At 38.2% G+C, this 16305-nt stretch overlaps 2 protein-coding genes across 2 annotated transcripts; one reads left to right on the top strand and one right to left on the bottom strand.

Moving 5' to 3' along the window:
* Positions 1–2677: 2677 nt before the first annotated feature.
* On the top strand, positions 2678–5762 carry LOC308383920 (uncharacterized protein). Its single transcript, XM_080862167.1, has 3 exons — positions 2678–3920; positions 5072–5290; positions 5367–5762. Exons 1-3 carry the CDS (start codon positions 3091–3093, stop codon positions 5572–5574), a joined length of 1257 nt encoding a protein of 418 aa, XP_080718293.1. The 5' UTR covers positions 2678–3090; the 3' UTR covers positions 5575–5762.
* A 60-nt stretch (positions 5763–5822) lies between these two features.
* On the bottom strand, positions 5823–7869 carry LOC308383921 (G2/M phase-specific E3 ubiquitin-protein ligase-like). Its single transcript, XM_080862168.1, has 5 exons — positions 7661–7869; positions 7254–7432; positions 6927–7099; positions 6558–6772; positions 5823–6467 (listed from the first exon to the last, which is right to left on the bottom strand). The coding sequence occupies exons 1-5, from the start codon at positions 7818–7820 to the stop codon at positions 6232–6234; spliced, it is 963 nt and encodes a 320-aa protein (XP_080718294.1). The 5' UTR covers positions 7821–7869; the 3' UTR covers positions 5823–6231.
* Positions 7870–16305: the final 8436 nt, after the last annotated feature.

Here is a 16305-nt window from a genome sequence, read left to right as displayed (position 1 = left end):
CACAAACTTAACAACGTGGTGTATGCTGTACAGTGCAGCGAGGAATGCCCAGACCTCTACATTGGAGAGACCAAACAGTCACTTCACAAGCGCATGGCACAACACAGAAGAGCCACCTCCACAGGACAAGACTCAGCAGTCCATCTGCATCTTAAGGATAAAGGGCACTCTTTCGAGGATGCCAATGTTCACATTTTGGACAGAGAGGACAGATGGTTTGAAAGAGGAGTGAAAGAAGCCATCTATGTCCACTGTGAGCGACCATCTTTGAACAGAGGCGGGGGTTTACGACACCAACTCTCTGCCATCTATAATCCAGTTTTGAGATCCCTTCCCAGACGCCTTAACGCCCACTCACATCCTGGGCCATCTGACCTCAGGAATTCGCATGACAAGGTGGGGCCAGGTTTCACAATGAACACACCCAAAACTCTGGCTGATTGGGTCCCACACCCAATTTCACACCTTGGCTCAGGTGATTAGAGGATCATCAGGGGGTCCTTTTGTCCCTCTGTGGGGGATCACTCCCACTAGGTTTATATCTGGGACTCTCCACCATTTGACCTTAGAACTGAAGAAGCTTCTCGGATGAGAGGTGAAACGTCTTCAAGCAACTTAAAGAAGTCCAGACGCTTTTCTTTGCAAGCTCCTTTGACCAAAAGTTGTCAACATCACCACCTTGGAAATGTCACCCAAGGAAATGAGTAAAAGCATCAGTAAGGTGCACTAAGATGAGGTGTGATTCCACAATTCAAAGGTTTAAGCTTATTTTTAGGAAAGGGGAAAAAAACATTTTGAAAACTACACATCCAGCCACAAAGGAAGAGTTTAGAAGGTTAACCACTCCTCAAACAGGTACACACACACACACACACACACACACACACACACACACACACACACACACACACACACACACACACACACACACACACACACTAAAATTATTAAGGCCCCATTTAAGCCTGGATAGTGTCCAAATAAAAGCTGCATGCAGCTGAACCAAATAATATCACTGAACCAAACACAAAAACTGAAGCAACACAAAAAAAATCCCACTAAAAATTGGGGGTTGGATACAGGTGCCGATCATGTCTATACTGGGTCCATCAGTCCATGACCATTTCTGGACATCTATATGACGTCCAAACTAGGTCCACAATTTGAATATCCAGCCATGACAACATTTGGACTGGGTAATTTTTTATGGACGGCAATGGGGGCGTCTATGACAGCTGCAGGAAATTTACATGATTAGTAAGTATAATTTTTTTTTTACAAATACCAACATTGTTTATGAATATCAATGTTGTTATCAGCATAATACATATGAATACAGATTATTTTAAAAACAATTCCTTTTTAGCCTGTTGAGTTATTCTCAAAATGATTCTCAGTATTTTTTTTCTAATTTTACATTTTCCTGTTTTTCTTTCACTGGTTTATTCATTTCAATGAATCAATTTATTTGTTTGTAAACAGCTTAAACCTGTCATTTGTTAAATTTTGTTAAAATAATAAAGACACTGAAACCCAGCATTTCTGCCCCAGCCTGCAGCTGCTCACTTTTGTTTTAGCTCAAGAGTCCGCACCATCTTGGAAATGCCTGCTGATCACTCTGCATTCCTTCACACATAGTTTTTACTACCTAGTCTCATTTAAGAAGGTGCCATGCTGTTCATGATCATTTTCCAGTAACTTCATTTGACTGTCTCAGCCGTGCATGATAAATGGAGATGCACACAAAACTGTAAATAAAGCTCCAGAAAAAATTAACTCAAGGCCTGTAGAAAACATGTTTTCAAACCTCTGGAAACTGGGATTACACAACCTATAGAAGCAGTATAAACACTAGTAGTAGATTGCGTTGTTAAGTAGTACTAATTTCACAACGCAACACAAACAGGAGACGCCACAAGAAAGAGGCTTCTATGTACACAAACAAGTTGGATTAGGCAGACAGATATCCACAGTTCCTATGCAATGGGCAGAACATATATACCACATTAGGGGGCCTGTACATGTCCAGCCTAACAGGCAGCGAGCAGCAAAAGATGTCAGGAAATGCGACCATCAGTGAACATAGAAAGGCAGGTGACCGAGCCTCCTTATATACAGCAACAGTACATTGAAGTAAACCTGTTATCATATTGTAGAGTCTTTTTAAAGATATATTTATGTTATCTGCATATTGAACAGTCATTAAGATATTTAGAAGGTTACTCCATCAAACAAGGAAACATGTCAAAGTTGATCTTCATGGTATTTCCTGTTATCAGTGTCGACCTCATAGTGAGGTCGACCTCATACCAAGCAAAGAAAAACAGTTTGTTGTCAAACAATTTTTCAAGTAACTCACAATTTATGTAGAAAAAGATCAAGTTAAAATGGGCTGTTTTTTTTTCTTGTGTGTTGATTTGTTTTGTACGGTGGCTGGGAAGTGCAAAGCGCAACAAATTAAAAAACAGCAACAAATTAAAAAACCGCAACAAATTAAAAATCCACAACAAATTAAAAAACCGCAACAAATTAAAAATCCACAACAAATTAAAAAACCGCAACAAATCAAAAATCCACAACAAATTAAAAAACCGCAACAAATTAAAAAACCGCAACAAATTAAAAATCCACAACAAATTAAAAAACCGCAACAAATTAAAAATCCACAACAAATTAAAAATCCACAACAAATTAAAAAACCGCAACAAATTAAAAATCCACAACAAATTAAAAAACCGCAACAAATTAAAAATCCACAACAAATTAAAAAACCGCAACAAATTAAAAATCCACAACAAATTAAAAAACCGCAACAAATCAAAAATCCACAACAAATTAAAAAACCGCAACAAATCAAAAATCCACAACAAATTAAAAAACCGCAACAAATTAAAAATCCACAACAAATTAAAAATCCTTGACGGAAAGGGATTGTCTGAAATACCGGAAGTGGCACAACGATTAGGCTTACTCCATATTTGTAGCTCAGAAAAGTGATTCGGGATGTCAACAAACGTTGAGAAACTCACGCCTCACAGCGCTTCCTTATCACCCTGACGGTGCTTGCTGCACTACATAGAGAACCGGAAAATGTTTTGCCCGTTTTGTGGCGTTAGCTTCAGCCTCTTCACCCCTTTTTGTGCTTCCTGTGGACGGTCTCTGGAGCTTTTGCGGGACACATACCAGGCTGAAGGATCAGACACCCTACAGTACTGCATTAAATATTTCAACGAAGGTCACTCATATAGTGTTATCATGGACATGATGTTAAGTTTGCATGGTGTAAAGATAAGTTTAAGGAGTCTTAAAAGTAAACTTAATAATGCTGGACTTTACCGAAGAAAATATTTTCACTCCAGAACAACGATCATTAACGCAATCAGAGCGGAGCTTCAAGGACCTGGGCGATTGTTTGGGTATCGAACAATGTGGCAGGTACTTAAACAAAAGCATCATCTTAAAGTGAAGAGGGATGATGTGATGAAAATACTCCGGGAGCTTAATCCTCATGGATGCCAGATGAGAACACGCAGAAGATTCATTAGGAGAACCTATCATTCGCTGGGACCCAACTACATGTGGCATGCTGATGGTTATGACAAGCTCAAACCATTCGGTTTGGCCATTTCAGGGTGCATTGATGGATTTTCACGCAAGGTTTTGTGGCTAGAATGTGGACCAACCAATAATAATCCAGTGGTTATAGCTTACTATTACTTGTCATGTGTTGGGAGCCTTGGTGTTGTACCGATGAGACTGAGAACTGACTGTGGGACAGAAAACGGCATTATGGCTGCAGTTCAGTGCGCACTACGTCACCATCATGATGACCACTTCAGCGGAGAGTCCAGTCACATGTTTGGTTCATCAACGAATAACCAGCGAATTGAGTCCTGGTGGTCCATATATCGAAAAGGAAGGTAAATATAACATTTAATTTTGCCTGATATTTAAAGGCGTAACAAATTTGAATGTCGTGCAAAAGTTGATTTATTGTCAGTCTGCCCCAGGGCAGCTGTGGCTACAACTGTAGCTGCCTCCACCAGTGTGTGAATGTGAGAGTGAATGAACAGTGGAATTGTAAAGCGCTTTGAGGGCCTCGAAAAGCGCTATATAAATGCAATCCATTATTATTATTACTGTTGTTATTATTATTATTATTATTATTATTATTTCAGTAATTCAACTTAAAAAGTAAAACCGATATTAAATACTCATTGTATGCCAAACTATACATTTTTAGCCCATTTAGTAATTATGATGATTATGCTTTGGAACTTAAGAAAAACCCAACTTCAAAACCATAATATTGTGAAAAGGTTAAATATTTTAGACTTAAAGTGCCACTCTACTATGAGCTAATTAATTCAAATCATCTGCAAAGGGTTCCTGAGCCTCTAAATGGTCTTTCTAATTCAGGAGGACTCACAGAATGGACATGACTGCTGTCCTGACAGCTGTGGGGAAAAAAACATAATTGACACCCTCCATAAAGAACACCTTAAAAGAATTTGAATGTTCACAGAGACTATCAAAGCACATTAATAGAAAGTTTTGTCTAATGTAAGTGTGGATGAAAGGGGTGTAACATAGTGTAGTGGCTAAGACCTCAAGGCTGCTACTGAAGCATCCTGGTCTTCCATAACACCTCAACAGATCCACAGACTGATAGCATCCATACCACGCTGCATGGAGGCAGTAATTTATGCAAAAAGGACCCAAACAAATAGAACATACAAATTGTTAGAGACATTGAATTTGGGTTTTTCATAAGTTCTACGTCTTAATCATTAACATTGTAAGAAATACTTGAAATACCTCACTTTGTATGTAATGACTCAGTATCGCTAATTTCACATTTAATTAGAATTCCTAAAATAAATTAACTTTTGCACATTACTGAAATGTTTTAGAGTTTTGCCTGTATGCAATCCCTTTCGATAGAAAACATTTAAACTGACTGGAGTCTATATATGATTCAGTTAAAATGAACTGTAAAGTGCCATGCGATGACGTGTTGTGAAACGATGCCATGTAAACAAACTAAACTATCTCTAAACAATTTTTTTAGGGCTCAGTTTTGGTTGGAGCTGTTTGCGGATCTTCGAGATGCTGGACACTTCAATGGAAGTCACGAGCATCAGTGCCTTTTGAGATTTTGCTTCACTGTCATTGTTCAGAAGGATCTTGATGAATGTGTGAAGCTGTGGAACACTCATCGGATTCGTCCCTCAAGAACAGCTTCATGTCCAGGAGGTGTGCCAAATGAACTGTACTACCTACCCCACAGGTAACGGATAATAATGATCAAATAATTACTTTATGTGTAAACCTATATTAATGCAATTGTCTTCCATTGATCACAGATACGGCTCCAGAGACTGTGGATTCCTGATTCAACAATCTGAACTGGACGCTTTTCCTGAGTCTAGGCTGTCAGTAGTTGTATGTGGGGACTCAAACATACAGGAGTATCTGAATTTTGTAATGGAGCAAAATCATTTTCAAAAGCCCGTCTGCTGGGAGTCTGCCACTGAACTTTACATGAAGTTAATAGAAATTGCAAATTTCTAAAAAAAACAAAAACCTGGCTTTTTGTTGTTTTCACCAAAACCTATAGCATATGCTGCTTTTTTGAACTAGGCTACATGAGTTGGCTGAAGACGCCAAAAGTTTAAGTTTGTGTTTGTAAAAGCATATTCTTATTGAATGTCTTGATAATTCTGGTCCTTGTTTAGCTGATGGAAGTTGAGATACAGTCCTGAACATTTATATAAATAATAAATCAAATCAAAATCACATCTTGCACTGTATTGTGTGTTTATTACAACTTTTAAGAGTAGAACACAGTACACCTTTAAATGCCTTTACTTTTAGTAGCACTGTCAAAACTTTGAACAAATCAAGTCTAGCGATTGCATTTTAAATCTCCTTTGAACAGATGTACCTACATTTTAGAATAAAAAAAACATGCTCAAATACATAACAGATTTCTGGATAAGTCCCGTAGCAAAAAACCTACAGAATTTACAATGTAATGCCAAGAAGAAGCAGCTGTAAGTAACTGGGTTATCTAATAAAACTACAATAAACCTGGTAAACTATAATGGATTTGTGCTGTACCGCCAGTATGTCCCACCTTCTCCTATTCATAACATATTTAAAAAAAAATTTGACTTAAAAACTTGAGGAATAAATCAACAGCAGGTTTGAACTACAAGGCCAGACATTCTAGAAACATCCAAATCCTGGGGAGTTTTGAATTCCAAAATCCATGTTGGATTTAAACAAGGAATATGAAGTTATCATTGGTAGTTTCAATAAGTTTAAGCATGTATTTGCCATCGGGAATAAAGAGTCATCCAGGAACTGTAGGCTTGGTAGTGGATCTAATCCAGAAGGTGGCAGTGATGTTAGCCCAGTTGCAAACATCAGAACATCGCCCAACGACACAGCAGTTTGTGATTCTGCAAAAAATTTTAAAAAAAATTATATATGTATATGTGAATTCAACACATTGTCTTGTAATGAGTACTAAAAGAAATACTGGTATAAACCTTCACAGTCCAGCAGATAGTCTGACCAGTAGCCCACAGTTTGACTTTCCAGACGTCTCCTGTTACTTCCAGATGGGCTGAAGTCAGGTTTGAAAAGTCTCTCAAGTTCAAGGGCTGTGAGTTTCTTTTCCATGTGACACAGGACCGGGGAAAGCAAAGTAGGGTGTTGCTGGAGTGCACTCAGGAAATTAAGTGCTGAAAGACCCTCTTTAAATCTAAAGAATGAGGAGAACTTTGTGTCATTTACCAGTTCATAGTACATGCACAAACTATGGACAAACTGTGAACTTTGGAAACCTTGGAGAATGTAAAATATTTCAGTCGGAAATTATGAACAACACTGTCATAACAATAATTCACCTGTCTCACCTGTCAATTACAGATGAGTTTCGAGCAATTATATACCACCGGAGATAGTCAGACACAATGTCTTTCTTTTCCTCAACTGTGGAAACATGCCTTAGACAACCAGCCACCTGTAGCATAGTACTGTGTTTTATGACACAGTCACGCAGGACATCCACTGAACCAGCACTGTCGATCTGAAAAACCCATAAAAATGGACATACACAATGTAAGCTTACGTGTCTGATTTTCATTCCTGTTTTTTCCCTACACAAAGAAAGAATTTTTTAATGTCATACAGATGAAGAAGCTGTAGTTCTATCCTGCATTCAAATCCTGCGCTGTCCTCACCTCTTGTAAAGCTTTCCCTATGTCGTCATCTGTGACTGAGGCAACTGTTGCTTTTACTGAAGTCTGGCCTGCAAGATAATGTACCAGCTCTTCTGACAGGAAATGGGGCCCTGGACCACCATGCACAACTGACACGGCTATCATCTTTCCTGCTAGGTAGTATTCATCCTCCCTTACAGCTGTGAATGAATACAGTAAATGATAAACTCTCTCACACACACACCTCTCTCTACCGATCGATCAGATCCGATCGATGTCAGATAGATCGATCAGATAGACAGACTAATGCTGTTTTGAAATAATCCAAGAAATTATGAGTTGCTTCTGATAATAATTAAAAACAAATTGATTTCAAAGTCCAAAAAAGTCTTTAAATTAAGTTTATCAAACATCTGATCATTGCATACCCTTTGCATTGTAGACGAGGAATCGACGTCCTTCGGGTCCATCAAAAATGGGACGATCTTTCATGTGTTTCATTAGCAGACTCAAAAACTCTCGTTTTGGGCCACCTGCATCAAGTCCTTCTTCTAGAATGCCAGAATCATCAGTAAATTTAACCAGCATGTCATTGGTTTCAGAGTATGACAACCGCCTGAAACCCCTGACTGCTCCATCCCAGATATTTGCTCTTGAGATGTTGAATCTGCTGACACTTCCATGATGAATAGCACTGGATAAGTTTGCAATGATGTCAGGTAGATTAATGTTAACGTCTTCCCTGTAATCACAAAAATGAAAGACCGAATGCAAGACTATACAATTTAGCATTGTTATTTGAAGTAGTATTTGATATTTTACAGTGCTCTGTCATCAATCGGTGAAGCAACTTCAACCAGCTCTTCATCCTCGTCCTCAATGCAGGGGGCACACAGGTCTGCATATTTACTGTTGAGAAATTATAATTCCAACATTAGAATAACTTCTATTCACCCTTTAATTATCTTTACCCATTTCACAAACCCAAACGTGTACTGTAGTTACAGATTTAAAATTACATATAAGACACAATTTTATTTACCTATAGGGACTCATGACTGGATTCGTTTCGTTTTGGTGATCAAGATCCTCTGTATCAGATATTACAATCTGGAAAAAAAAGAACAAAAATTGCATACTGTATATAAACATACATAGCTTTGTACTATTTCAGCAATAGCAAAAAACGTCATGCTGACATAAATTGCCCAAATACCTGACATGGCTGTATGATAGATGAAGGTCCTGGAGCATGTCTGAAACAGAATAAGAGTATTGGAATTAAAATGTCCAGATAAGAAGCTCATACAGTTCAATATTATTTATGATACCAACATTATAAAAAGGCTATGAAACCAATAAATATTTATATTAGGGTGGGGCAATAAAATAACAATATGTATTGCAGTATACTTTTCTCTCAAAGGAAATATGAGACTATTGCAATAGAGCTATCCATCCATCCATTTTATATGCTGCTTATTCCTCTAATCACTCTTTTTTTTCATTGACATAAGAATAGTCAATCCTTATCAAGTAGCGCAGCAACCAATCGCTCTGGGAACAGCATCATGTCCAGTTAGGGTGACTTGTTACCTGCAGCACAGTGAAGTAGCAGCGCCACCCGTGGAGATGTTTGGGCACCATTTACATCTAAACCAACCATTAAAATAAATATACAAGGAGAGATTAGAAGAATTTGCTTTTATTTCTTAGCTTATTCATTTGATATTGACAAAGACTTTGTCAATTTTATGTCTGTTCTCCTGTAAAACTTACTGTAAACTAAGATTTATGTTTAGAATCATTCTTTTTTGTTTTTAAATGTAATTGACCAAGCAATTGAGTGATCTGGTGTTTGTTGTCTTTTGAAACTGGAAATCTTTATCCCTGACTTTTGATTTAGTTTTTAACATGTACCTTTTTTTACCTTTTCAGGTACTTTTTTTTGTACCTGAAACGGATGTAATATGTTAATACATCCGTCTGTCTGAACTTATGACAGGAAATAAATATTTAAATCAAAACAAGCTTCTGAGGATTTCACATCTTACTTATGTGAAATTTTAAGTTCACCTTGTAATCGGAAGGTTGCCGGTTCGAGCCCCGGATCGGACAGTCTTGGTCGTTGTGCCCTTGGGCTAGACACTTCACCCATTGCCTACTGGTGGCGCCAGTGTTCGGCAGCCTCGCCTCTGTCAGTGCGCCCCACGGTGGCTGTGGCTACAATGTAGCTGCCATCACCAGTGTGTGAATGTGTGTGTGAATGGGTGGATGACTGGATGTGTAAAGCGCTTAGTCCTTAGGGACTAATAAAGCGCTTTACAAATACAGGCCATTTACCATTTACCATGAGCAACGGCACATTTAATATGTACAAATCTAGCGGTTTATATCGTGATCAATATTCCCTGAAATAAAACAAAGACATATATTGTATTGCCCAACTCTAATATATAGCAGAACAAGCTCTTAAATAACTTACTCCTTCTCTGCATGTTTACCATTAGGGGTACTCTGGTCTTGTGGTTTGAAAACCTAAGATGAAAAACATGCACTTTTCAAAGCTTTCACCAACTTCGTATCGCATTTAGATAGTCCATCAATACTTAAAAAAAAATACTTTTTTAAAGAACATATAATCACACAATGAAAATAATAGACCCATGGATGTTACAGAATTATGATCATTATAGAGAAAAAAAATAGAGCACTCAGAGGACATGCACCTCTGCCAGGGCCACTCACAGGCCTCTGGCATGGTGGAGAGGGAAAAAAAGTACACACCAATGTGTCTGCCTGGTTGAACTCAGCTGTGCTTCTTGATGTAATCACAATCTCAGGGTCCGAGTCTGAGGTACCATCCTCTGCAATCAGAGCTGAGAAAGTAGACACATTATTAGTTGTTGTATATGTAAACACATCAAAATATAAAATTAACAAACCTCGTTTGAAGTGGCTCTCTGGGCAAATGAATAGAGAAATCCTGTTGTAGTTCTTTCCTATTTCCTCTTTGTAGTCTGCCAATCGGAATGGCCTTTCTGTCCCAGGCACATTTATCACCTCTGTGCAGTCAGGATACAAAAGGACATATGGTCCCTCCACCAAGTCCTTGTTGAATGTTCTCATTTTTTCTACAGCCTGCTTCAGGAGGTCAGGGGCTGTAATTTCGGGGGTAATAAATAAGGGCAGTGTTTTCCCTCTTAGCGGTTTTAAGTCGGTTTGTTGTGACACCATAAATCCGATATTGATCTACAAAAAAATAATAAAAGCCAGATCACTTTAAGAATAATTGCCAAATCCTCGTTTATAAAGTTACCTGTGATGGCTTACCTTGACAGGTTTACTCTGTAACTTGAGTTTTAATTTTGCTCCACAGCTGAAGGCCTGACGCTCTTTGGATTTTGATTTTTTGTACTCCATGAACTGCTTGTATGACGGACATGTTTGTTCTGGTTGAATGAAAAACGTTTGACATCAAAACGGGGTTAGCACTCTCCATTACTAAACGTAGACGAGAATACAGTATAAGGAAACAGAAACAGAAACCGGAGCCAAAATGGTAAATAAACGTGCTATTTAACTGAAATAGCATAGACTGTCTGAAGAGAACAAAAAGTGAGTAATATATCAAAATTACTTTGTTCAGAATTTTCTGTTTGTTTTGATGTCCCCGGGGAGTTTGATCCTTCAGCCTGGTCTGTGTCCCGCAAAAGCTCCAGAGACCGTCCACAGGAAGCACAAAAAGGGGTGAAGAGGCTGAAGCTAACGCCACAAAACGGGCAAAACATTTTCCGGTTCTCTATGTAGTGCAGCAAGCACCGTCAGGGTGATAAGGAAGCGCTGTGAGGCGTGAGTTTCTCAACGTTTGTTGACATCCCGAATCACTTTTCTGAGCTACAAATATGGAGTAAGCCTAATCGTTGTGCCACTTCCGGTATTTCAGACAATCCCTTTCCGTCAAGGATTTTTAATTTGTTGTGGATTTTTGATTTGTTGCGGTTTTTTAATTTGTTGTGGATTTTTGATTTGTTGCGGTTTTTTAATTTGTTGTGGATTTTTAATTTGTTGCGGTTTTTTAATTTGTTGTGGATTTTTAATTTGTTGCGGTTTTTTAATTTGTTGTGGATTTTTAATTTGTTGCGGTTTTTTAATTTGTTGTGGATTTTTAATTTGTTGCGGTTTTTTAATTTGTTGTGGATTTTTAATTTGTTGCGGTTTTTTAATTTGTTGTGGATTTTTAATTTGTTGCGGTTTTTTAATTTGTTGTGGATTTTTAATTTGTTGCGGTTTTTTAATTTGTTGTGGATTTTTAATTTGTTGCGGTTTTTTAATTTGTTGTGGATTTTTAATTTGTTGCGGTTTTTTAATTTGTTGCGTTTTTTTAATTTGTTGTGGATTTTTAATTTGTTGCGGTTTTTTAATTTGTTGCGGTTTTTTAATTTGTTGTGGATTTTTAATTTGTTGCGGTTTTTTAATTTGTTGTGGATTTTTAATTTGTTGCGGTTTTTTAATTTGTTGTGGATTTTTAATTTGTTGCGGTTTTTTAATTTGTTGCGTTTTTTTAATTTGTTGTGGATTTTTAATTTGTTGCGGTTTTTTAATTTGTTGCTGTTTTTTAATTTGTTGCGCTTTGCACTTCCCAGCCACCGTAGTTTTGACCACTTGCAGCACATTTGCTTTCTGTAACCTGAAAGCAGTTTGAATGTGTAACCACATCTGTTTTGACAACTGCCGACAAATGCTTTCAGCAAATGTTTCTGTAGCAAGACTGTGCAGCTGTGAAACTGTGGTCAGCTCAGAGCTAAACTATAACGCCTTCATTTTCCAACTTTATGTAGCATTTATGTAACACAACCACCAGAAAATGGGACATAGACATATGAGAATTATTGTGGCTAACACTGGAAATTTAGCGAGCTACATATGTAAGTTCAAGTGCTTAAATCCAAAAGTAACCAAATTTAATAAAATACATTAACATTTTTAACATGACAGATTTTAAGTTGTGAAACATTGCTTTGAAAGGAAATTGGACTTGAAAAGTTTATGTGTTTACTTTTACACTGCTGTGAAAAGGGGCTGCCCGTGTAGGTCTGTCATAGGTATAAACCACTTCCCTGGTGTTGCATGTGTTTAGAAGGCTCAAGAGTCTGCAATGATTTTCTTTGTGATACTTGCACTGCTGTCCTGCACCGAGACAAGAGGTAAGAGAATAATAGCCAGTTAAGTGTAATTGAAAATACCAAGGTCAACTGCTTTATTTTCATCAAACAGATCAGAACAGGCCAAAGGTACAAAACGCTAGTTTTTGATATTACTTTTTATTCTTTATTCTTTAAATAGACACAATCTTAATATATGTGTTATTTTGTTAGAACAAAATGCAGCGCGTCTACTTGCATGAATTTCCACTGATGTTTGTGTTAGTTGTAGTAAAGCAGGAAAACTAATGAAAATACTGCCCATCCTGTTTGATTACATATTAAAGTAGCACTTTAAAATAATGTCACATTAGTAACCATTAGTAAGGTGTTAGCAATTAGGTAATCATATATCATTACTAAGCCATTTATAAATACAGATATTATTATGACTGTGATTATAACTATGGTTATGATTGTTACTGGCAGTGATGTAGTAGCAGTCATAGCTGAGTATACATTGTCTGTATTTCTGTATCTATATTTGTATGGAATAATGATATACAATATAAAGGATGAATTAAGCACTTACTAATAACTTACTAGTACCTCACTAATGCTTAATGCAGTGGCATTATTATAAAGTGTTACAAAACACGTATAATAAACTAAAGTTTGCAGACGTTGGCAGCTATCAGCTATTTTGAAACAAAAAAAAAGACACTTTTTATCCATAACAGCAAATGAACTATACAACAGAAATGCACATGCTATTTATGGTCTCCTCACAACAATGATAAGAAAAATAAACTGAGCCAATATGCCATGTTTGTTAATACAGGGGTAGGGGAGACCGGGGATAGTTGTAACATTTTTGACATTTTTGTCTGTAATTTGGAGCTCGTTTAAGGTAGTGGATTCAAAATGTAATCCAAAGTATTTACATGTCTCGGCTATTAAATAGTGCAGCTATTTTCTTTGCAGCACAATTACCCATTGCATGGTATGGCCTCAAACACAAAGAGTGAAATGTTACAATTAACCCCATAGTCTGGGTTAGTTGTAACATATCCTGGGGTGAAATGTAACACAATGAAATAAGGGTACTGACAAAATATTAACATGTAATCTTTGTTTATTCAACACATGAATGCACTTACATCCATTTATGTAGCTGTGTGTGTGTGTGACAGAATGCAGAAATCTAGCTTTTGAACATATACCAACCCCCCAAAAAAGACAAATTATGGAATTTTCTGCAACTGAATATTTCATTAATTTTCATTGGTCTTCCTTGAGTTTGGCCTCATTGGCTCAGTGGGCATTATAACCTACAGCTCTTGCACCAATTTTGAACATAACAATGAAGCTGAAAAAATGTAGTTGTTCACCAGCATCGCAATTCCATTACTTTTTATCATGGCTTACCTTGGTGTGGTTTGCAAAGTGCTTCAGAAAGATGAGGAAATCTGTTTCTTGCACCCATCCTGATTTATTTCCACCAATACTTCCTACTGGTCCATCTCTGACACAGTGGTCTGCATAATGTATGTGTGGGAACACAAACAGTGAAGTAATTGTGTTGCCAATGGCATTAACCGCATATACAAAAGCGACTAGTGAACCTCTCTCTGCTGATGTCGCTGCCCCAACTTGTTTAATATAAGTTAAAGTAATAGTGTGGCAAGTTGTAACATCTGCATTATTGTTACAACTAACCCAGACTGTTGCTGTTACAACTGACCCAGACTCCTATAGCCATGAACTAGCTAACATTACAGCCAACGGCTAAAACACTAGCACTAAAGACCTACACAGAATATATCCCCATAGGCATACAAATAACATAATTTAAGTTTGATGAGTTTAACTGCAAAGCAGATAATGCTATTAAACATTGAAATAAAGTAGAAAAACTTACTTTTTGGCATACAAATTACTTTTTTTCATGTTAAATTGTCTGTGTTTGACAAAATGTGCTGATTTTTCACATGTGATAGCAGAACTGAGTTGGGCATGCACAGGATGAGTCACATCATTTGAAACTTAGCCCTGATTGGAGAAATTGGAAGTGTTACACTGACCCACGTTACAACTATCCCCGGTCTCCCCTGCACATGTTCAAGGTTCAAGGTTCAAGGTTCTTTATTTGTCACATGCATAGTTATACAAGTATAACACACAGTGAAATGTGGCCTGACACGCTCCTCGACATGTGCAAAAATTTGGGGGGGGGGGGGGGGGGGGGGGGTGTAGAGGAAGAACATTATATATATATATAGTATATACACTGGGTGAATGTGCAGTAGTAGCAGCAAGCAGGTGAATTCTGTACATTAATATGAATAGACATCTGACTATTTTACAGGATAGACAATATAAACATATTTAAAATTAAAGGAATTTGGAATGTACATTGTGCCTTGGTTTAGTGTCTGGAAGAGTCCTGTCTCAGTCAATTATAGATGATGTGAGCGGGCGGGTGTGTGTGTTTAGGGCACGGATGGCTTGGGGATAGAAGCTCCTCTTGAGTCTCTCTGTCCTTGCCCGGAAGATGCGGAACCTTCTACCAGATTGCAGAAGTTGGAACAGTTTGTTGCCAGGATGGGACGGGTCCTTCAGTATCTGCGCTGCTCTAGTCCGGCATCTCCTGGTGTAGGTGTCCTGAAGCGAGGGGAGAGCAATCCTGCAGCAGCGTTCTGCTGTACGGATCACTCTCTGGAGAGCTTTTTGGTCCTTCACACAGCTGTTCCCAAACCACGATGTCATGTTCTGTGTGAGGATGCTCTCCACAACGCCTGTATAGAAAATCCTGAGGATCTTTGGAGAGACCCTGAACTTCCTCAGTTGTCGAAGGTGATACAGGCGCTGCCTAGCCTTTTTGGTCTGGACCTGAATGTGGGCAGCCCATGTCAGGTCTGAGGAGATGTGGACACCAAGATACTTGAAGGACTGCACCCTCTCCACTGGAGCTCCATTGATGATAATGGGCTTGTAATGTTAATGTGATCTCTGGTCTCTCAGAGACACAGGTCTCCGAGTGTCCAGCATTCAGACAGCTACCCGAGGACACTCTTCGTGTGAGAGAAAATCTGCTCACACAGATATGTAGAGCCAAGTACAGTCAATAAGGCCTCTGCAATGTTCTGAAGACAGTTAAACTTGTCAGGTATGTCCAGCAGGTGAACATGCAAGCTCCATGAACACGCACAGCTGTGGATTCCAGCTGCTTCGATGTTGCATTAACTGGCATTAACTCAGCCAGTTAATGCGAGACAAATCTAGCTGCTCATTAAAGCTTTCTGGTTTGTTCAGAAAATAAAACATTGGTCCATACGCCTGAAAGTCCCAAAAACGCATTGTGTCTCGAGTCTACGGCTGTATCCATGTATTTCCGTGGTGCTGATGCTGTGCTGAGTGGAAAGCTCCTGAAGCTTTTGAAGTGTCGAAATGTGGAAAGCTAACTGTTAGAGTTTGTATTGTTGATTGTCATTTATGCTTAGAAATATTTACTTATATATGCTTAGAGTTTTGTAATTAGTTGTAGATTGGTAGAGGTTTTGATCCTTAATAGTCTGCAAACTTTGTGTGTATTAGAGAGCACACTGAGGGCACGAGAGAGCTCGTACCTTGTCTTATTGTTTTATGGTAGGATTAACGTAGCTATGTTTGTTTTAGTCTAAGTGCTTTTTGTTTAGATGAACTGCAGGACTTCCTCACGGTGTTATCTAGGGTGAGGGGGGGTCTACCCTCTTCCTGACTAAGGATGTTTGCCTTGGTGCTTTCATGTATATGACCCTTTGATCAGCACACACACACACACACACACACACACACACACACACACACACACACACACACACACACACACAGTATTCTTTGTTTACATGTAAACCTATGTGAGATGTTATATGTTAATGACCCTATGC

Source organism: Rhamphochromis sp. 'chilingali', assembly GCF_963969265.1.
Source record: "Rhamphochromis sp. 'chilingali' genome assembly, chromosome: 16".
In the NCBI taxonomy this organism is placed as follows: Eukaryota; Metazoa; Chordata; class Actinopteri; order Cichliformes; family Cichlidae; genus Rhamphochromis; species Rhamphochromis sp. 'chilingali'.
The sequence above is the reverse complement of the archived record's forward strand: the minus strand, read 5'-3'. Positions and strand labels throughout refer to the sequence as shown.

Coding starts and splice junctions, on each gene's coding strand:
- LOC308383920 (XM_080862167.1), top strand. CDS start 3,091: ATGTTTTGCCCGTTTTGTGGCGTTAGCTTCAGCCTCTTCACCCCTTTT. Junction 3,921..5,071: donor TCCATATATCGAAAAGGAAG/GTAAATATAACA, acceptor CAATTTTTTTAG/GGCTCAGTTTTGGTTGGAGC. Junction 5,291..5,366: donor CTGTACTACCTACCCCACAG/GTAACGGATAAT, acceptor CATTGATCACAG/ATACGGCTCCAGAGACTGTG.
- LOC308383921 (XM_080862168.1), bottom strand. CDS start 7,820: ATGCTGGTTAAATTTACTGATGATTCTGGCATTCTAGAAGAAGGACTT. Junction 7,100..7,253: donor TAGGGAAAGCTTTACAAGAG/GTGAGGACAGCG, acceptor TGGGTTTTTCAG/ATCGACAGTGCTGGTTCAGT. Junction 6,773..6,926: donor AACTCATCTGTAATTGACAG/GTGAGACAGGTG, acceptor CTCATTCTTTAG/ATTTAAAGAGGGTCTTTCAG.